Below are 22,650 nucleotides of genomic sequence, written 5' to 3' on the forward strand. Positions count from 1 at the left end.
AATTGCTTAAAACCATTATTAGGCACAAGCTCTTGACACCAACCAAAGAGATACTAAAGTGCTGCTTCTGTAAGTGAGACACTTGATCTAGTTTATATTGCAAGAATGTTTGCTTCAGGTTGAAAAGGAAACGTTTTGCAATTACGTGAAACTTCAGTTCAGTTTAAAATGCTATGACCCAACACAGTGTAACTGCTCTGAGAAAGATGTATGCTTTGTAACAATTTTTAATAGCTACCAAACATTCGTGTCATCGTAAAATAGTTTACTGTAAAATCCTCGGCATGTTAGTATGTTTTCCAATCAACTGTATTGTCCAGTGCTAAGCATCGAGCTCTAAATACACTATAATTCTTCAAGTTGTTAAGTTGCTGATCAAATGCTCCCCACTTCTGGATGATATTTGCTAGTCAAATTTCTTTTCTGCAAAAAACATTGTAGTGAGAATTATTGAAAACATGCTACAAGGAACCCTGACATTCAGGGTGCTTTATCAAACACAAAATGTTATATTTTTGAATTATATATTGGAAACACTGCACACATCTTGCATTGACCAGAAAAATTGGCAAGTCAAGTAAAAATGTGTATCTGCTTCTGGTGACGGAATGCGTGCCACATCCTGACAAGAGCCTTACATAGCCTCTTCTACTGCTCCTTTACCACCCAAAACAGCTTCACATCTTAGTCATTATCTTTTGGAACCAAGTTTTCATCAAGTTTGAACAAGTTATGTTGCTGAAGTGGGATCTTAGACCCAACCCAAGTCTGCCACATGCCAGTATGAAACCACCACTACCACCAGCCACTGTGGGAGAGATGGTTTTGGTTGGGAGATTTCATTTTGAAGTCATGCATGTGTAAGATGTTGTAAAAGTGTTTTTATATAGACAATACATACAGAAATATACTAGCACTTTACAGAAAAACTATATTTAGTTCTGTAGCCACTGCTACAGAACTAAAAAAGTGTCTATTTGCAATTCACTACAGACAGATTACATATGCAAGTTTAGCACTTCACATTTTAACACTTACACGAACAAAAGCATTGTAGTTCAGGCAGAAGACAATTTATTGTAAGTTAATTTCTGTAACATACAACTAGATACCTAAGCAGCAGCATTGAGAGGGTAAAGGTGTTTTACTGTTCACAACAAGAAGTATCAAATAAAAATATTCATCTGGTTCACTTGTAAGTTATCTGAATGAAGTAGTCATAATACCTAGCTAATTTAGAATTCTGTTGACTAGTTTATCATGACATTAAAACATACTAATACAGAACACATTAAATACATTTCACAACGTTTAATTAAGATAAATTATCTGTGGAAAAAAACCCGGAAAGAATGGACCTTAGAGCTTTATAACTGTCCCATCCTTTAAGTGTCCGCTTCAAAAAAGGGCCGGACTCTGAAGCCAGTTATATCTACTTCTATAGTCATCTCCATATTATCTGAACACCTTAGTCATTACTAGATTTTATCCTCACAACACCCCTGAGACAAGGAAGTATTAACCACCCCATTTCATAGCTGAGGAATTGAGTAACTTATTCAAGATTACATAGGAAGTCTGTGATTGAGCCAGGAATTGAACTCAAGTAGATTTTAGTCTTAGTCTAATGTCCTATTTAGAAGGACATAATTATAAGTTTTTAGGAAAAAAATATCTAAAAGCAGGCAGCTTTTCTTTTGGCAGGCAGGGGAGTTTACAAGTGGGTTGTATTTTCCAGCCATGCTGGATTTCTACATTTGTAGAATAAAATCCTAAACAAGTTTATGTTATGCATCAAAGTTCAACTTCACTGTAGTGTTGTTAATGCCCTTTTGGTCACACTCTACTAAGTCCTAGTCTACACCAGGACATTAGGTCGATATAACTACATTGCTCAAGCGTGTGAAAAATCCACACCCCCTGAGAGATACAGTTAAGCCTGTGGTGTAGACAGTGCTAGGTTGATGGGAGAAGTCACCTGTCGACCTAGCTACCGCCTCTTGGGGAGCTGAAGTACCGTCACTGACAGGAGAGAGTCTCCCATTGGCATCGGTACTGTCTTCACTGAAGCATTACCATGGCACTGCTGCTGCAGTGCAGCTGTAGCTGTTTGTGTGTAGACATACCTTCGGTCTAAATCCTTAAGTTAGGGAAGTTACCTTCCATTAAACTCAGATCGTCAATGACAGTCAAAATAAACTTGAAATAAACCCTGTGTCTTGACAGGAGGCAATTATATGCATGATACCAAAGCTGTCTAGAGTGCACAAAGTCAGCAGCTGATGGACATGCAAACATTTAAAACGTGTGTGTTCAGTTATGCCCACTTTTTCTTCTAATAACTAGAAGCAGGAAACTTTTCAACATCCATTGCACTAGATAAGAATGGATACGAATTACAGAAATGTTTTGATAGCTTCCCATTCACAACTAAAAGCCAAGATTTTCAGAAATAGGACCCTTAAGTTCAACTCTTCAGTAACCTGAAGGGTAGTGGAAGCTGTGAGTGCTCAGCACTCTTAAATTATTAGGCTTCTAAAGCCATATTTAGGCACCTGTTAGAAGCCTAACTTTAAGATCCTATTTTGAAAAAAACGGAGTCTTCATTTGTCTTGCTTCTGATTTTAAACCCAGGTCTTACTTGACTCATAAGTGGCCCCAGATATACTCTGCTCTATATTTTACTTTGCAATGGCAATTTAAAAAAGTATGCCATTACCCAAAAGCCTGACTATAGAACAACAACATGCTACTTGTCTTTTCTTAGCTAGTCACACCTACATAAAAAGGTCACCAGCAAGCAGTTTTAGTTCAGAAGTGAGCAGTGCTAATAGGTTTTTTTAAAATATACTTGGGCTTGTCTACACTCATATCAGTAGAAACACGACCTATGCCAATGGTAAGGGTTCTCCTGGTGGCATTGGTGCTCTAGCTCCCCAATAGGCAGTAGCTAGGTCAACAGAAGCATTCTCTGGGGGTTAAGCCAGTTTAGCTGGGTCACACAGAGGGGTGGTTTTTTCACATCCCTGAACAATGTACTTAAACAAAAGATAATTTCCTAGTGGAGGTCAGGCCTTAGAACTTTCATTCAGCTGGAAGGAACTCTATTTTCTTCTTTAATATAAAGGTATGTTTTCAAGAGTTAGGACCAGCAAGATATGATGCCTGGGCAGTAGACATAGACAGCTTTTGCTTTACTCAATCAGAGGAGGCAGGAGCACGTAATTCAGAGAGGGAGAAAGCCACGAGCCACACAGCAGACTAAATTTTGACTGAAGATCAGCTCTATGTAACTTGAAAGCTTGTCCTTCACCAACAGGAGTTGGTCCAATAAAAGATATTCCCACCCTGTCTCTCAAATAGAGAACTGCAAAAAGTTGTGTATTTTAAAGGAGAACGCCAGCACGCACTACAGTGCGAATTCTGGGCACCCAACTTCAGTTACCAGTAGATGGTCTCTTTTTCATAGGTACTGAGCATCTTCAACTCCAGTTGGCTTCAACTTTTTGCAGAATGAAGTTGTGAAAAGTTATTCTTGCCTCATTCATTCCTGAGAGTTCAATGCCATACCTGATTCTAGACTTTTGGCACAATCTCCCCTTAACCACACTTTTGTAGTCAATTTATTTTGCAATATACTATGTGTATGTTTAAAAAAGAAAGAAAGAAAAAAAGATTTCCAAGTTAATAAAGCTTTTAAAAGGACATCAATTCTCAGCTTTATATACTTACTCAGCCGCAGCTAGCTTTTGCAGTTTTTCCCTTTTCTTTGCAGACCAGTTAAGATCACCTCCTACAAACAGAAGTTATATTTATTTAGGACCTTCTGAAATGTGTCTTTGTATGATATACACAACTAGAAACATCTCTAACTTGAGAAAATGAAAGTCAATATACATATGGAAATTAATAATATTGAGAGACCTTGGGATAAGACAAGACAGCAAATGGACAGAAGACTACAATTCGATATGGCACCTAAATGTCAATGCATTTCTAGGCTGCATAAATAGACGTCAGAGCAAGAGCAATTGGTCTAGAGTTTATTAGAGTGAATTCAGTTCTAAGTAACAAGCTAAGTTCAGAGAAGAACATTGATAAGTGCTAGAAGAAATTACTTAAAGATTTTTAGAAAGTTAACTATTTAGCTATCACCTCACCTAAGTTATAATATGATAGGAACAAAAATTTAAAGGGATAATTACCCAAGAAGGAGAGGAATTTAGGATGATAGAGCTAGGATTAACAGCATGTAGTAAAGAAAAAGTGAAGTTTTAGACTGAACATCAGGAACAGCTTTCTTGAGTGAAAAATATTTTAAACCAAGGAAAGTGGTGGAAGCCCTACAAAGCTTGGGGCATTTACACGTATACAGGATAAAATGCTAGCATGTCCTTGATAGAAACAACCCAATATTAGCAATAAAATGGACTGAATGTAGCAGCTTTTCTCTGGCTCCATCGTTATCCAACCCCAATGTTGAAAATACAATTAGATGTACAAAAACAATCATGGGGGAACTAAGATAATTTGCTTTCTGAAGAGCCAATGCAACTTTTACATATGCGAACACATAGCACTTCAACAGTTACTAGGAGGTCGACAAAAGCAATCTGAAATTTTTCCAAACAGGGATAGGGAAATGGTCAGTGTCTTACTCAAAGCCTAGTATAAATGACCAAATCAGATATCCATGTGCAGCTGTACTGTATTCCTTTACTAAGGTTGATCTCACGATATTAAGTACCAGGTGTGTTAAAACTAGTGCTCAAGTTAGTTCAAAGGATAGGTTCGGAACCCCCGGCTTACCCTGGGATATTGGGAGTATTCAGCATATTGATAAGGTTGAGGGAATTTTCATGGTAATTGGCAAAGGAAACTTTTATATTGAGGCGATTTAGAAATGTCTCCATTACCCTCCATTAAGAGGGTAAAATTTTTAATCCACAGAGTTGAGCCAGAACAGCTTCGTCACCCTGTGTAATACTAGTTACAGAGGAAAGATTTAGATCATTGTTGTAACTAAAATTACTGACTCAAACAGAAAATATGTAAAGAGACAATATAAACATGCACTTACCAGTAAGGTGATTCACAAAATACAGCATGACTACAGCTATTAGTGACACTAGAAAAGCAGAAGAGAGTTATAGTCAGCAAGGTTACTGTGAGGGAAAGAAAACCAACTCTTACCCTGAAATGCAATTAAGCAACAGTCAAATCTTTTAGGTAGCAGTGTTGACAGAAGTTGGGATTTAAAAATCAGCTAAGTGAATTAGGAGCATGTCCTATTGACTTATGCTCCTAACTCACTTAGACACTTTGAAAACTCCACCTAGAACATTTAAGCAAGATCAGGAAAATGGTCACTTAACATGGAAAAAAAATCTTTCCCTGAAGATCCCCTTTTACAAAGGTTCTGACTATACTTAATAACCATCTGACCTCATTTTCCCCCTCAAAAATTTCTTCAGTACCCAGTATAAAGTCCACTTCAGGGTAAATGATCAATACTCCAGTGAGAACTGATTACTTTCAACATCAGTTTATAAAACAAGCACCCAACTATCAATCTACACAACAGAAAATATTCACTGATGTGGCTACAAACACACTGAGTATTAAGGAAAATATGTCATGTGAGCTCCCGTATATTCAGGAGCTGTAAGTTCCCACAGTAATGTACTTACAGCAAACACAAGCACTGAAGAAGACTTCTAGAAACAGATACCCTCGAGAATCCAGTATTGTACCAGCTGCTATGGCAATAATTGCCAGACCCAGATTTTGGATAGACTGCATACTAAAACACAGGGTAAACAATCTGGTTATCCACATTACATGAGGAATTTTTTTATTATTTACTTTTATTATTTTTAAAGACGCCAACATGCTTAAGTTATGAAGAGTACCTAGAGTTTCCTTATTTGCATTTATAAAATACAGCTACAAGAAGAAAAAAAAGAGTACTTGTGGCACCTTAGAGACTAACAAATTTATTTGAGCATAAGCTTTCGTGAGCTACAGCTCACTTCATCGGATGCTTATGCTCAAATAAATGGGTTAGTCTCTAAGGTGCCACAAGTACTCCTTTTCTTTTTGCAAATACAGACTAACACGGCTGCTACTCTGAAACCTGTCAGCTACACGAAAGACTCTGTACACGGTCACAAGTTGCATCAAGGCATACAGAGGCAGATATGCAACAGGTACATTTTCAGATTGTACAAACTGTACCCACAAATCTGAGGACAGAATCAAGTTCTATATTTGTGACCTGTTAATTCTGCCAGTAATCCTTTAAATGTGAAAAGCAAAAGCTATTTTGGAGACGGTAATTTCAGAAGAATGAAAACGTATTAGATTTGTTTGATATCAAAACAAGCATATCTTGAAGAATTTGAGGACTGTTCCTAGCTTGAGTAATTTTATAAGATAATTTCATTGCAACGAACATATTAGCAACCACTCTGGAATAAGATACTCAAAATTTAAATGGTTCTTCTGTATTTGGAAGTACCCGCTGTAGACCTCCCCTGGGAGACAAATATATGAATACTTACAAGCCATAAGCAGTTCCCAGCTGATGTTCTGGAACCACAAAAGCTACCATTGGCCACAAAGCACAGGCAAGCAGTGAATAGGCTACTCCTAATATACACTGTTGAAAACAAGATTAGAATAAATATATTCTAAAATATATATATATAGAGAGAGAGAGAGAGGCTGGTGTTAAATACAACTAACTCTACAAGTACTAAAATATAGTACTTGGTATAGATTTTAATAAAAGGATGACATTTCTGTCAACAGTTTCCTCAACAGAAATGTCAGACTCAATAAACATATGAGCATAAGCAAAGTAATGGTATTTTGGCAACAAGCTTCTGGATGAGCTTTGCATAAGCAGAACAAGCCAATTAGGAAAAAAGTTTAAGTATATAATACATAGAAAAGCCAATTTATTTTAAAAAAACAAGCTGAGTGGTTAAATTGTACCAGGTATGATTCGGGATAACCTGGTACCATTGTAGGGATCTTCAACAACTCATAGTGGAAGCTCTCAATTGGGGAATTAATATTAAAAAACTCATGGGTTTCTGAACAGTACAATCAAGCACCAATGAAACCTTTACACCAATCACCACATAGTCTAAAAGCTTCCTGTAAAATGTGGCATATCTTCATACCAATAAGAAAAGAATTACAAAAACTCTTCCCTCTCCTACCACCTGGAAAGCCAGGTGCCTTAGTAAAAGTCCACTGTACAGGCCATCGGAGGAGTGAACATTTTAATTATGTTTTAATGATATCTAAGTTAGATGAAATAGCTTTTCAGCACATAGCTGTCAGACCTTAAAATTGTAATGCTATCAAAACAAGTACTGTGTCACACTGGAAAGCAGGAAGACACACTGCTAGCCCTGATGGGTTGTTAGGTATTGATCTTCAGTCTGTCAGTGCTTTAGGGCTGACTTTTTGGGGTCTCAAGTAGTATGTCTTGGGAACGTGGTACGGACAGAAGGTAGGGGTTTTCTGGCAGGCTCCTCACACACACACACACACACACACACACACGTCAATAAAATGGATGTGTGAAGCTGTTTAGGGGTTTCAAGTATTTGTACACAACTGCCAGAACAGAAAACAGCCGATCACAGAACTGGAAGGGACCTCAAGAGGTCATCTAGTCCAGTCCCCTTCACTTGTGGCAGGGCTAATTATCTAGACCATTCCTGACAGGTGTTTGTCTAACGGGCTTTTAAAAGTCTCCAATGATGGATATTCCACAACCTCCCTATGCAATTTATTCCAGTGCTTAGCCACCCTGTCAGTTAGGAAGTTTTTCCTAATGTCTAACTAAACCTCCCTTGCTGCAATTTAAGCCCATTGCTTCTTGTCCTATCCTCAGAGGTTAAGAAAAACAATTTTTCTTCCTTCTCATACTTGAAAATTGTTATGTCCTCTCTTTTCCAGACTAAACAAACCCAATTTTTTCAGTCTTCCCTCATAGGTCATGTTTTCTAGACCTTTAATCATTTTTGTTGCTCTTCTCTGAACTCTCTCCAATTTGCCCACATCCTTCCTGAAGCGTGGTGCCCAGAACTGGACACAATACTCCAACTGAGGCCTAATCAGCACGGAGTAGAGTGGAAGAATTACTTCTCGTGTCTTGCTTACGACACTCCTGCTAATACATCCCAGAATGATGTTTGGGTTGTTTTTTTTTTTTTTTGGGGGGCAATAGCATTACATCCAGCCCATTATCTCATTTGCCAGTGCCCAATACCAAAGGAAAATGCAAGTATGTTCCAGGGGCAGACTGTGGAAAGCCTCAGAGCCTGGGAGCTTCTTCCTATAGCCGCCAGCTGTTTGTAAGTAGGAGGAGGTGGCTGCAGAATTGCAGTCTTACAACCCACCCTCTGCCCTCTACCAGATTCCAAAGGAGCACAGGAATTACTCTAATGGATTAGACCTGAGTTAATGACTTACCAATAGGGGAAGTGTCCTGCTAACCTCTCCAACCCCCAGTAGTTGGCTTGTACCCTGAAGCATAAAGGCTTATAATCTTTATAAAAGTTTGCTTAACTAATGTAACTGGGGTGCTCATTAGCCACGAGTGTCTAATACAGTTTTAAGTCCTATTAAGCTGTCTATGTCTACACTACTAAGAGAGCGATGCTACTGCGATTGATGCACCAGGGTTCAATTTAGCAGGTCTAGTTAAGACCCACTAAATCTACAGCACAGCGCTCTCTGGTCAACTCCAGCTCTCCACCAGGAACGAGATGAATAAGGTAAGTCAACAGGAGACTGTCTCCCGTCGACCCAACATGATGTAGACACCACAATAAGATTACCTAAACTACGTCGACTCCAGCTATGTTATTCATGTAGCTAATGTAGCCTAACTTAGATCAGCTTACCAAGGTAGTGTAGACGTAGCCATAACTTCAAGCAGATAATCATGTTGTGTAAAATATTCCCTAACTTCACTTTTAATTTCTGTTTCATGTAGCGTTCCCTGTTCTTGTATTCAAAGAGAGTAAACAGGAGTGCCTGATTAACTTTCTCTACGCCATTCATTATTCTCTATCTCCATGGTGGTGGACTAGTGGGCGCAGTGCCAGCAATATGGTCAAAAGAGCATGATAAATACAATTTATCATATGGCTATTAGATAAGATCACATATGTACACAATTAAAGTCATTGTTACCAGCAAGATTTACCATAGCAATCCAAGGGTTCCAGAAAGTAAAGGCCAACATAATGTGAGAAGCAAGGGTTGCCAGTATAGCAAACATAACCCAGATAATATTTCTTCCAAGTTTATCCACCAGGAATCCAAAGACAGGGGACATGGGTGCTGATATGATATATACAATGCTACAAAGAAGTGATAAGGAGAGTTTGAAAACACATTTAGTCTACATTTTAAATCATAAGGCAACTTCTGTCTTTCCATCATGAAGCATCACTATCTAAAACACCAAATTCCCTCTCACTGTGGAGCCCCACGCTTGAATTGTTCTGGGATGCTTGAGGGCATAACAAATACATTCCATCTCCAATAAATAAATATCAAAACAGCATAATTAGTATCTGGTAGTTGTGGGGTGAGGGGCAAATTTAGCATTTACTACCTGACAATTCAGGGATCAGCCTCAAGAGAAGAAAATCTAGCCCACTTATATCGCAGAAAGGCAATTAGCCATTTGTAGAAGTCAGAAGGGCATCATCCCAGAGACCAAGATGCCTAGGTAGCCAGCGGTGTAGTCTACTGGTTAGTACACAGGAATGATTTACGAGCGATGGATTCTGTTTCTGGCACTAACAGTCACTTGTATGATGTTGAGCAACTCATTCACCCTCCGTTTCCTCAGTCTACCTCACAGATTTGTTATTATACTTTAGTTAGTTGACTGCTGAGTACTATATAGCTACAAAGCATAATTAGTCTACCTTAATAAGCTCTGCTGGGGAAAGGAGTGCTTCTCAGTACATGACTCTTCTAACAGTGGTCACAAAACAGATCTTTCCTTGTCTAAACGAAGTTTCATGATTCATTTCTATAGTTTGGACTTCCCACAAGGGAGGGACTGATGCTCCTTGATAGGATAGCCTATGCATACCCCCGGGAATGCATTAGTCATACAGCACAACACAAATATGTCTGAAGACAAGATTTTTGAGAAAGACTCTCTACTCTCTCCCTAGACTAACAGACCATAGTGACTGACACGCTCTTACATAAAATCCTTTAATCAAGTAAATTTGCAGGAGTACCTGTTAATTGCACTTGCTTCTTGAGAAGAAAATTTGAATTTCTCAATGAAGAAAACCCTAAAGTAAAATCCATAGAGGAGTTTTAGAATATTTTTTACCCATTTAAAATGTTATCGTTTTAGCTTAAATTTGACAGTGAAAATAGGAAAAAATCATATTTACTTAGTTTTTTAAACAGTTTTTGACATAAACATAAGAATGCATGTTACAGAAAATGAAATCCTCCAGAGAACAAAGAAATTCTATATGAGGTATCAAAGGTATTTAGGAGATGGACTTCTATGATGGAAGGTTCTAAAAATGTTTTCTTCTACATCAGAAGTAAGTAAGTCATCAAAAGCACAACTCACTGGTGGCTAACCTAGTGATGGGACAGGAAGGACCAAGCCACTGTATTAGACCAGCCAAAGCAGGACCTTTTGGACAGAATGCATAAGCAAAATGGAAAAGCCGGACAACTATCTTAGTGTGGAGAAGTCTGATGGTTAATGATGCTTAGTCAAATCTCCACTTAACAGGACAGCAGAGGACACAAAATGGCAGCCTTCCATGGCTCTTGCTGCATTAAAATTGCAAGTTTTAAGTAACCCAATTCCAAGTTTTAGGTAACAAATGTAACATGCATTACGCCAACTCAACCAGTGCTAAAACCTAAAGTGTATTTTCTAGAAAGTGCAACAGATAAGAAAATCCACATCACAACTCTCAAACGGTAAGAGATGGCACAAGCAATGTCACTGAAGAGACATCAAAAGCAGACTAACATGCAGAACTGCTACAAAAACTTTTCCTAATAATTTTTTGAAAAATAAAAATTTTTCATTTTAAATATATCTTTAAAAATTTACATTGGCACAAAGTTAATGGACAAAACTACTTGTAGAGACAAACTGGTATGGTACATTAGGAAGTGATGTTTCTGGTGCAGCTTTTTTTTATATTTCATTTTTAAAAAGGGGGGATGGGAGGAAGGGAGGGAAAAAGAGAGACACTTACTTCCCAAGTCCAATGAAAGGAAACACAGCCGCATAATAACAAACACAGATTATAAATATGAGCCACAAGGACAACGAGAAGTCTTTCACATCAGTTAATTTAATCACTTCACCTTCAGAAAGAAAGAAATATTGGGATCAATGCAAGTTATCTATAGGTAAGTTTAATATTTTTAAACACTGAATAAAACTAAATAATGCATTGTAGAATTGAGCGTTCATGTAGTTAGATTTTGTATGATATAGTCTCACTGTATCATAAATTGTGCAAGAGGGAGCTAATGACAAGTTTAAACCAGCATTTTCTTGATCCTATCTTAATGCTATAGAATTGCCAAAACTGAAGACTAAAGTCCAATGTATTCCATGGCAAGCTGGACATAAATTCTGTGGCACGGTCCCTAGAGTCAGAGACAGTCTGGGAGCAGCAGAGTGGAACATCTGCAAAGACTTCTATTTAAATAAAGAAGTTGTCAATTGAAAAGTGAAATTTTGCTGCAACCCCGAACTATGGAGAAGTGATTAAATATGGGAACGGAGCAAAACAAACTATTTCCAGTATGCCTCAGATTTTTGTATAGACAACACATCACTACAGATTGTTGGGGGAAATCTATACTTTGGCACTTGTGTAAAAGAAAGTTGGACTCTTCAAACCTAGAGAGCACAGGAGGCTTTTGAGGTTGCAGGATGCATATTAGCTGGATGTTTCTATTAATAGTAAGCAGTTATTAAACAGCTACGGCTTACATTTATATGGTCTTGATTTCAGGGTAAAACATGGGGCATGAACTGTCCTTTCTGTAGGCTCGAGAGCCATTGCATCCAGTTTTCACTCATGTTTTCCAATCATGACAGCTAGAAGCAGGGTTTGTTTTTTTATTAAAATCAAGGATTTTGCAGCAAGAAGAGGATGAGGGGTGGTAAAATCAGAGCACTGGGAGCCTGATATGACTAATGGACAGATACCCTTTAAAATTAAATTCCAGTTATTTTGTTCTAGAGTGAAAGATACGAGTCCAGGTTATATACACACTTTAAATAACTGATATAGTACTATAGATGAACATACTAAGCAAACTGAGCGTTTTAACTATTGTTATCACTCACCAGTTTTTCCTTGCTCTTTACAAAGGATTTTTTCTGCTCTCTTGTCCAGATAAGCAAGAAACAATGCACAGCTTAGTGAAAAGATACATGTTACACCACCTGGAAGAGGAGACGTTCACTGTACAGTAGTAACTCCAGAAAGACCTAGCTCTTAGAATATGCATGTTTTATCATACATCTCTAAACAGACCAGACCAGTCTAACAATCGCAGAGTATACTATGAACACCAGTTGCTGGCATTATAAAACTAAATAATGGACTACTTCAAAGTCTTTAAAGAATGTAAAGATATTTCGGCTTACTAAACACCACCTTATACAGACACCACCTTAAAATCTTTTACCTTTTATTTTCAAAAACAAGTGTTGAAAGTACAATTGTGCCTGTATTTGATTACAGATAATTGCACTTATCTAGAAATATAGTTCCCTGACTACACGCACAAATCAGCAGTTACAGGATAGTGAGTGTAATGTGTGAGCAATTCTGCACCAAAGGTTAGCTGTACTTGGAATATCAGAAGCAAAGCTCAAGCCCAGATGTAAGCAGGAGCAATGTCTTAATACCCCTGGTTTGGTTTTGTGGGGAGGAAAGACCTCACTCAAGTGGAAATTTTCTCTCTCTTCAGAGTACAAATGAATAAACATGTACAAGAACTTTGACATACTGCCTTTTTGAGGACAAAGAATGCACATAGTTCAGTGGAAGTTAAAAATCTGCCCATGATTTCCAAGCATATGCAAGACATGAAGGCCATTATACATCCCCATAATGAAGACTAACTTTGATTTCAGTTGCTGGTTTATACACACCATAACACACCACTAACTGTCAATCAAATGTGATAACTTCCCATACGTTGACTTTACTTAAAGTTTGAACTTATTGCAGGCCATAAAGACTTGCCTTGCCAGTTATACTACTGCTCTCAGACTCATCTACAGTTTATTTTCAACATTATCAAGCAAATTTTCAACTGAAGAACTCATAGTAACTTATCACTCATTTAGCTTTTTCTAGTTCATGCATATCATTTAAAATGTTCAATGTTTGTTGCTTATGTCATGTAGCATTCAGGATTTTCATACATGTATCATTGATGACTTTTTTTAAAAAAATATTTACTAACCTATCATGAGTGTAAATCCAAGTGTACTGTGACCTGTAGAGCCAAGCAGATCCTGAACTCTGGAGTATATCCATCCCATGATATTCATATTCACAGTGCTCCCCTAGACAGAAAGGATGGTCATGAAGAATATTGCAGTTTACAATTCTATTATAGTTTTAAAAGGATCAGCTGAGGTGAACTGTTTAAGTCTCACCAAATGCCCAATAAATATCAGGTGTCTAAGAAAAGCCATCTGAAAAAGAATGGATCTACAAAGTAAGCTTGATTTATGCATCCGAAGGTATAAAATTAAAATTGCAACTAGTACAAGAACTGAATAGGTTCAAGATTACAAAGATAAGAATCCAGTCACATACAAAGTTTCAGAAGAAACCCATGCTAAATCTTTCTGCACTAGCAGCAATATCACCATGAACTCTACATTAAATACTGCAATGGCTTATGTGTTATATGTATGATTTGTTTAACCCATACTTTAAACCAAGTAGCAGACTTCAGGAGGACATGTCTAACTAGAGCAGAAGATAGCCCTCCCAGAACAAGAGATATTCTAATGATCTGTTAAGGGAAGGCTAGAAAAGGAAAAAGAAAACTGAATTTTTTGCCAGAAGCTGGGAATGGGCAACAGGGAATTGATCACGCAGGGATTACCTGTTCTGTTCTCATTCCCTCTGGGGCACCTGTCATTGGCCACAGTTGGAAGTCAAGATACTGAGCTAGATGGACCTTTGGTCTGATCCAGTATGGCCGTTCTTAATACAGCCGATTCTTATTTCCTAGCCCAAACAAAATGAATAGCAGGCCTATCATTGGATGGCAGGTCAGATATATTTATATAAAGTCCATAAAATACTCTTGTAACACTTCCATACTGAACAGCTATGTTGCAGAGTAAGCACAGTTAGAAGCTCAGGTCCCAAATCAATTGATGTACATGGTGTACACTGCATCAGTAAAGTCTGTTGTACATTTTAAAAATTCACCCTTGAAGAAGGCAGACGTTCCTGCCCTGCCTTTGTATGCAATATTAGTTTATACCAGGGCCTCTTCAGAAGTTTGACAGTTAAAACCTCAAGAAACTGTTGTGTCCTGGTGGTTACATCATGCAAGCTGTAATGCACAACATCCATGTTGGAGTTTAAAATGCTCTCTTATGAGAGTCTTCGTAAATGGTGTTTTGGCAATTTTTCATTAGTGCATCCTGACCTTACCACACAGTTCCCTCTTCCAAGAAGTACAAAGTCAAATTTTAAACATATGATTATATAAAAATAGTCTTATAGGTCTTCATACTTACAATTCTGGCCATGCTAAGTTGTAATCCAAACACGAGGTTTAATTCCTTGCCTTTAAACCAACTGACAGCATAGGTGTTTTGTGCTACTGCTAAGGATTCCCCACCAATTCTAAATAGGGAAAAGAGAAATATGTAAAAATGTAATCTGAACACCTGTTGTGAGATAACAAGTCAGTACAATGAATTGACTTCAGTTTGTGTAGTGCTGTGTAGGTTCACTTGAATTTTACATACACACATCTAATGTAACAGGAATCATAACTAATAGAAACATGTAGGAAAGACAGGTTTTGCATTTTGAAGACGATAGCAAAAAGTGGGAAAGAATAACCTGAAGTCTATGAAAATGGATTACAATTGCCTTTGGTTGTGCAAAGCGCAATGTGAAGAAAGCAGAGGCAAAAGTGAAGTAAGTGAGACTGCAGCACCTTCTTAGCTGAGATGGAATAGTGTAAGAGCCAACGGGTGATGACTGAAGTTAACAGAGCCAAGATTTCACAAAACTAAAGTATGTGTTTATTGTTGCTCATCCATAGTATGTCATGGATTGTCAAACTTTTTCATACTGTCGATCAGATGCATCTGATGAAGTAGGTTCTAGCCCACGAAAGCTTTTATGCCCAAATAAAGGTTAGTCTCTAAGGTGCCACAAGGGCTCCTCGTTGTTTTTGCTGATACAGACTAACATGGCTACCACGCTGAAACCTGTAACCTTAATAAAGGTATCTTATAGCCCACCTCTTTTCATTTGTGATCCTGCAACATCCCTAAGGGAACTACAGCAATTATTTACATGTTAAATTGTATTAAATGCTATAAAACATAACTTTTACAACTAGAGACAAGGAGCACCAGCACCAGAGTGCAATTCAGATGACTGCATGGCCTGCTGGTTATGTATGGTTTCATTATTGTTTAAATTCAATGAAGACATTTATTAAACACAGTACTGAAACATTAGAAAGTCATTTCTAATTCTTTAATAAATTTAGGAATGCAATTGCAACCGTCCACAGACCTCCCTGAAGATATATGTAGACTGTGGGAGCACAAGTACGCCAAGCACTTTGTAGAACACAGAAAAAGGTGGCCATGCCTCTAAGTGCATATAATCTGATGTTGACCTTTTACCTAGACTTACCCAAATACGAATCTGCCAGCTTCCATTAGCCAAAAAGCATTAAGTAGAGCTCCCATCGCAAAGATCACCTGTAAAATAGTAACATGTAAACAAAAAACACCAAACTTTTAATAACCCAACTTTAAACTAAAATGATTCTGGAACATCAAACTACACAAATCACATACCATGCGAGCTAAGAAGCTGGTTTTTGCTTGGTGATTTTTTTTCCTGAAAGCTAGCAAACATGGAACTTCGCAACATTTTAATGCTTAAATGCTCATTAGCACATTAAATACACGTTTGTAAGTATGCACAACACTACCTAGTAAATTTAATCAAATGCCTACTGACTAATATCCAGTTGTTAACTGATGCAAAATGAATTTCTGTTCAAGCATTTAAGTTTAAAAACATAAGAAGAAAGTCTCTCTGTAGATGTATTCTTCATACTAGCTGCTGAAGGCACCCAAAAATGTGAATGAACATTTGAACCTGTGGAAAGGGTTTTTTTTATAATTACTAATTATAGTCAGTTCCTATCACTAATGTGTTATCATGCAGAGAATATGGATTAATGCATTACCCAGTTACTTTAGTTTCAATAAATATAAACAAGCTAATAAGCTTGAAAACTGCTACAAAATCCTTACAAAAATATTGTTTGCAAAGCCTAGTTAATTGTACCCAAACCTACAGAAGTTTATGTACATGCAGTATTCCCGTAACTAAAAATATAGGAAATATAAATCTGTGAAATAGTTTTGCCTAGCTTTAAAGGAGCTTAATTATTGGCCATGTTATCTGATTACCCCTCACCACAGGAAGATGGACAAAAGTTACTGCAAGGCCACAAGGGAGGAAGGATGTTTACAGGGCACTGTACTTTATCACTACATAAGGCAATCAGAACTACTACAGAACATATGCACCAGATGTGCTCTATGTTCTGAGGCCGTGCAGCTTTCAGGTAGAAGGGAAGAATCAGGACAACTGTTAACAAGGCACACGATTCACCTCAAAAACCAAGTACAGGTGAATGCACTAACAATAACCATCCTGGAGAAATGTGGGCAACAGCAAGTCTTTATACAACTCCAGCCCCAAATACACACTGTAAACTGTAAATAACTGTTACTCTGAAACCTGTAAATAACTGCTTTGCAATAATAAGGAATTTTAATTTGAACAAAATATAGGCAGATATATCTTAGAAAATACCTCTACGGGTTTCTTAAGGCAACTCCACAATTGTTAATCCTAGCCGGGTTTTTGCCTGCAACCCTCTATCTGAAATGCACACTGTTATGGAAAGGCATAATGCATATTAGCTAGCACAGATTATGCATTTTGTTCAGCAAACCCTTCAACATCATGAGACAGCCTGTTGTGCCCCCTTTTGTTTGCACTTACCTGTCCAACACAAACAAAGGAGCTAAATATTATGGTGCCCAACCTGTCAACGAAAATTTGAGATATTTAAAACTTTAAAGCCAGAGATAATAGAGTACATTGAAAATATTTAACACTACTACACATTAAAAACAGAAGTGCTTCTGAAGCGTTCTTAGGTTTGGAGATTTACATCAAACTGCCCAGAGATCACTTTTCTACCTGTTACTAACTATGTGCTCCAGGATGAGGAAACTGCTATTGTCTGTGACAAACAGAAATGTTATTTGGAAGAGTACATATGTTCAGTGCATGGCTCGGGACTTCTAGCTCTATTTAAGAGAATTTACATCAGAAAACTCCCTATTACATGGACATGCTAGAGCTCTCTCTGGCTAAATATTGCTTATCTGATCATTAGCAGTAAAAAAAAAAGTCTGGCACTCTTCATACAAGCTTTCTTTGTGTTACTGATGCATCTGTTGCACTAATTGTATTAGAAATGCCATACTTCCATCCCCAAAACTTTAAAATTGAATGTGTAAACATATTGAGGGGACTGGACTAGATGATCTCTGGAGGTCCCTTCTAGTCTTACGATTCTATTATTCTAGGATTATACTTTACAAACAATAACTGATCCTTTGTTTTATACTAGGTTTGGTGTTCATATCACCCCAGACATGTATCTAACAGATTTGAGAAACAGAAGTGCACATGTTCTGGTTTTCAAGTACCATGATCAGTTTCCAATACATTAAAACCTGTAACTTTAATCTTCATGTTATGTGTCATACCGCCTTCCTTCTAACAATGAAGTGACATAACTAGAATATAGTGAAAACATTACACCATAGGCGCTGACTCCATGGGAACTTAGCACCAACCAGCAGCCAGCTTCCCTCCCACCCCACAGGTCTCCTGTCCACAGGCAGCCCCACTGATCAGCTCCTGCCCCTTCCTCCCAGCACCACCCACCCACCGCCATCAGCTGTTCCACAGCATGCTCCACAAGATGTGGGGCGAGGGGAGGAGCGGGGACAGGGCGCACTCAGAGGAGCAGCAGAACTGGGCAAGAAGAGGCAGGGCAGGGGCAGAGCAGGGGGTTGGTCGGCACCCAAGCCCAAAGGAAGCATCAGAGCAAAGGACACATATGCCTCATTTTTAACGGGATTCAGTTATTACTTTTAAAAAACTGAAAATGTATTCTTTCCACAATGTATGAGCACCATTCAGCACTTTGTAGTCAAAATTCCCACTAAATCTAATCATTTTGCTCTGTAGCGAGTGAGTGAATATTTACTTCAGAGGTTGGAGGAATCAAAGCTCCTATGCAGTTTTTCCACTTGCAGACTCTCTCATACTATTACTGAATGTACAAGAGATTCATATACCCAGAAGTTTAAAAAACACCACAGTACTATTTTTGAAGTACAGCTTTTAAGACACTACTCCTCTTTAAATAAGCCTGTATTAAATATGGGAATCTATCTGCCTACCTTTGAACAGTTTGGAACTTTGGAACAGTTTCTCAGTAAATAAGTATATAGTATACCTTAGTACACAAACCATAAAACTAAAGTTGTGAAATATTTCCGATCAAGGTGAATTGATTTAAATCACTGAATTCAAATCATGCTTAAATCAACAAGCAGGTAACCTTGATTTAAAAGTGTTATTCTTGTTTTATATTTGTACCTGGGGTATGTCTACATATAGAGTTAGGGTGTAATTTCCTACCTGAGGAGTCATTTGTGCTAGCTCTGATCTAGTGTGCTAAACACAGAGCACAGGTATGGCAGCATGAGCCACAGGAAGGGCTAGCCATCACCAAGTACATGCCGAGGGTCTCTGATGGGTACATACTTGGGGCAGCTTGTCCATCCTGCTACTGGTGCCTCCACAGTTACAATCTATTTTTAAGCATGCTAGCTAAATCAGAGCTAGCGCAGGTGTGTCTCCTTGAGCGGGGAATCATATCCCTAGATTCAAGTGTACACATATTATTTGATGTAGTCTTTCTTTAGGAAAACAGCTAAGACTGAGAATGAACCATTCAAACACATTGATTAGCAACAAATATAGCCCTTCCACTAAATTTAGTACTTTGTTAGCCTGAAGAATACACTAAATCTATAAACGTTTATTTAAGCAGTTATATAAACTAACATATTTGTCCAGATTCTTAATTTTTACATTTTGTTATGTTAGAAAATGGCATGACACACTTCTGATTTGCTAGATTACTGTATTTCACTTAGTATTTGTGTCAATTGGATAGAAATTGAAATTCAATTAAAAGGTGTATTTTAAAATGCATTTTTGTACTTTATGAAGCCACCTTACATGTGCCGATATATAAAAAACTTTACCAAAAGTAATTAAGCAGAATGGAAGTATCAGCTGTAGTTCACAAATTGACTGATCATTTCAGATCACTATGGACCAGAATTTCTAAAGTAAATGTGCTTACTGAGCTAAGACACTTTTGAATCCCACTAGGCACCTAAATCTGGCCTGCCTTCTCAAAACTAGATCTCATCCTCTCCATAACTAGTTTTTAATCCTAGATTGGAGGAGGAAAAACTTTCCTGCTTTTTCATCTTCCAGTTAGTTTCTCAACTTTGAATAAAATAGTCCACATGAAGAAAACTCTCTCCACACTTGATACTGAAACCCAAAAGTAATTAAGGCACAAGATTTTCAGCACAACTAAAAGTACTTACATTATGAAAAGTATCAGCATTCGCTCCATTGTAATATGAATACTTCACACAGTACATGACTTTGGGATGCTTATAAACCTTGAGTTGACTTCAAAATATAAAGATATTTTACCCTGATTTTGTACATAATTTAAAAAGCTACATCACCCTTTAACACATTAAAATTTGAGGATTGCTCACTGATGCAGCAGATTTTTATTTAAATTATTGTGCTGTATTATAGTAAATGTAGGCCTTAACATAAGTTTTCAATTTCAAGTCTCATTTTAAACAGGGTTGTTGTTTTTTAATGCAATTAAGTTAAAAAAAAAAAACCACATATCACCCTGATTTTAAGGGGTTTTTTTAAATGAATCAAACATATTATTCACCCTCTTTCACAAATGTATTTTTCTATAAACAGATTTTGCAGCCTATTCAGATTTAAACATTCAAAGAAACTCAGTGAAAGCTGGTAGAATGTCACACTTCAAAGGATCAAGTCATTAGAAGGGTAGATAAATGTCCAGAAAAATCTCATCTACATTTTCAGTGTAGATGACAGTGTTGTCATCCTTACCTTATTCCAAATACTCTGTCTATCAGAAAGCCTCCAAAGAAACAGAGAACCACATTAGGCCAGGAATACCAGGCATACAATGCCATGAACGTAGCTGTGTTCACCTTCATATCCTAAAAATATGCAAAATTTACAAAAAGTGTCAGTTAACACTACTTTAATTACAGTGACAGGTGACAATTTCTAAGACAGCATCTAATAATTAAAACATTAAAATCGCACCCTTCCTTTTAAGAGAAACTGTCACCAGGTGTTTAGAAATCCAAAGGCAAGTCTTGATAAATTCAATTGCCATAGATAAGCAGAAAACTTCCAAGGGCAAAGCATAACCCTTGCCTATAAAGCCTCTGTAGAATTTGAATGGGAAGATTTTTAAAAGGAAGTCAAAGGGAATGTTGGGTCCTTAACTGCCCTTTTTGCCTCTTAAAATCCCCCCAAGTTAGTTAGTTTTAAACCAGTTTCTAGCTCTTGCTGTGAAGAAACCATTCCAAATGTGACGCAAATGTAACCAATGCAGACAGAGTCTGAAATGAGAGATTTTAACCACCCGAGGTTCAAATTCTAATCCAGACATATCATTCATATGCTGGGGAGCTCATCCAGGAGAAAACAAGGAAAAGAAAAGACAGAGAAAATATGAGAGGGGTGGTGGAAAGCATCTCTTCCCTGGGGTCACTGTACTTCAGTCTTAGCTAGAAATCCCGAGGTCCTTGCTTTGCCTCCAGAGATGCAGAGGAGATCCCACCCAGAGCATGGCTCCATGGGATGCAGCAAATGCAAGCCTTCTCTTTGGGATCCCCAAATCTTGCCTCCGCCTCCTCCTCCCCTGCACAGTCTTAGGGCTAGTCTACACTACCGTGCTACATTGGCGCAGCCTGTAGCACGTCTGGTGAAGACACGCTATGCTGAGCGCTCTCCTATTGGCTTAATTATTCTACCTCAACGAGAGGTGGAAGATATGTCAGTGTCTCCCCCCAACTTAAGCATTGTCCATACCAGCGCTAGATCGATGTAACTTGCATCACTTGGAGAGGTGGCTTTTTCACATCCCTGAACGATGTAAGTTACATTGATTTAAGCAGTAGTGTAGACAAGCCCTTAGATTTGCCCCTAAAACTGCTTTTACATCTACAATTTTTGGAAGATTTCAGTCATACCCCAAACCCTAAGCACAAGTGAAGCCTGGATATAGAGGAGGAGAAGTCTTATTGCCAACATGCAAAAGAATGGTGCCAAGCAACACAAAAGGCAAATACCCTAAAACAGTCAGATGCGGACTGTATTCTTACAGAATGTTAAAATTAAACTAACCTCCAAGCTGATTTCTATAATCTCTTGAAAGACAACATGGTTCAGTGTTAAAATTAGGGTTAAGATAACAAGAAATAAGCAAAATTTTGACAGGTATATAAACACTGTTTAAATGGAGAGCCTTCAACATGCAAAATACCAGTGGATTTTGCATATCAATTTGTCTTTGAGTAAACTACACGAGTGTAATTATTTCCTCTTCGTTTTGGTTTACTAAGAGCCCAACTATGCAATTTTTACTTTTAATGAGTAGCATTTACCCACATGACTAGCCCCAACTAAGTGAGTGGGATTATTTGTGCACAGATACTACTCAGTGAGAGTAAGGGTCATGGATGTTAATCACACTGCTTAATACACTGTAGGAAGGTGATCAGGTACTATGGTGATAAGCACAGTATAAGAAATTAGATAGAATCACCAGTTACAGAATAATGACCCAGACTTTTTGCATATACTCGACTTCTTCCTTGCAACATAATCAATACATTTTCAGATGGTCATTACTTCTCTAGAGTTTGAGAACTTCAATTAGAGAGCCATCTGAATGTGACATTTCAGTCATTTTTCACCCTTGATTTTAAAGCAAGAGGCCATTTGTATGCTTACTGCAATCACATAAAGAAGAATCTGGTAGATTTTATGCAGCATTATTCCACAAGCTCATCTATAACTACATACAGAACGCTACTTGAATGTTATATAGTCGTTGAGATTT

The 22,650-nt window shown here is 37.8% G+C and overlaps 1 protein-coding gene across 5 annotated transcripts in view; it reads right to left on the reverse strand.

Moving 5' to 3' along the window:
* The window catches only part of MFSD1 (major facilitator superfamily domain containing 1), a 35,553-nt gene that overhangs the window by 8,158 nt on the left and 4,745 nt on the right, over positions 1-22,650 (reverse strand). For 2 of the 5 annotated variants that reach the window (XM_073359548.2, XM_073359546.2), the window contains exons 3-15: positions 20,622-20,734; positions 17,358-17,400; positions 15,966-16,033; positions 14,825-14,933; positions 13,525-13,627; positions 12,395-12,493; positions 11,286-11,397; positions 10,290-10,346; positions 9,233-9,389; positions 6,564-6,661; positions 5,691-5,803; positions 5,081-5,128; positions 3,733-3,793 (exon numbers count right to left, since the gene is read on the reverse strand). In XM_073359548.2, coding sequence (XP_073215649.1) covers positions 3,733-3,793; positions 5,081-5,128; positions 5,691-5,803; positions 6,564-6,661; positions 9,233-9,389; positions 10,290-10,346; positions 11,286-11,397; positions 12,395-12,493; positions 13,525-13,627; positions 14,825-14,933; positions 15,966-16,033; positions 17,358-17,400; positions 20,622-20,734 — 1,181 coding nt within the window. Of the gene's footprint in view, positions 1-306; positions 424-3,732; positions 3,794-5,080; positions 5,129-5,690; positions 5,804-6,563; positions 6,662-9,232; positions 9,390-10,289; positions 10,347-11,285; positions 11,398-12,394; positions 12,494-13,524; positions 13,628-14,824; positions 14,934-15,965; positions 16,034-17,357; positions 17,401-20,621; positions 20,735-22,650 lie in introns of those variants that run through there. The other 3 variants (XM_073359549.1, XM_073359547.2, XM_073359550.2) reach the window with 3 other exon arrangements.

Source organism: Lepidochelys kempii, chromosome 9 (assembly GCF_965140285.1).
Source record: "Lepidochelys kempii isolate rLepKem1 chromosome 9, rLepKem1.hap1, whole genome shotgun sequence".
In the NCBI taxonomy this organism is placed as follows: Eukaryota; Metazoa; Chordata; order Testudines; family Cheloniidae; genus Lepidochelys; species Lepidochelys kempii.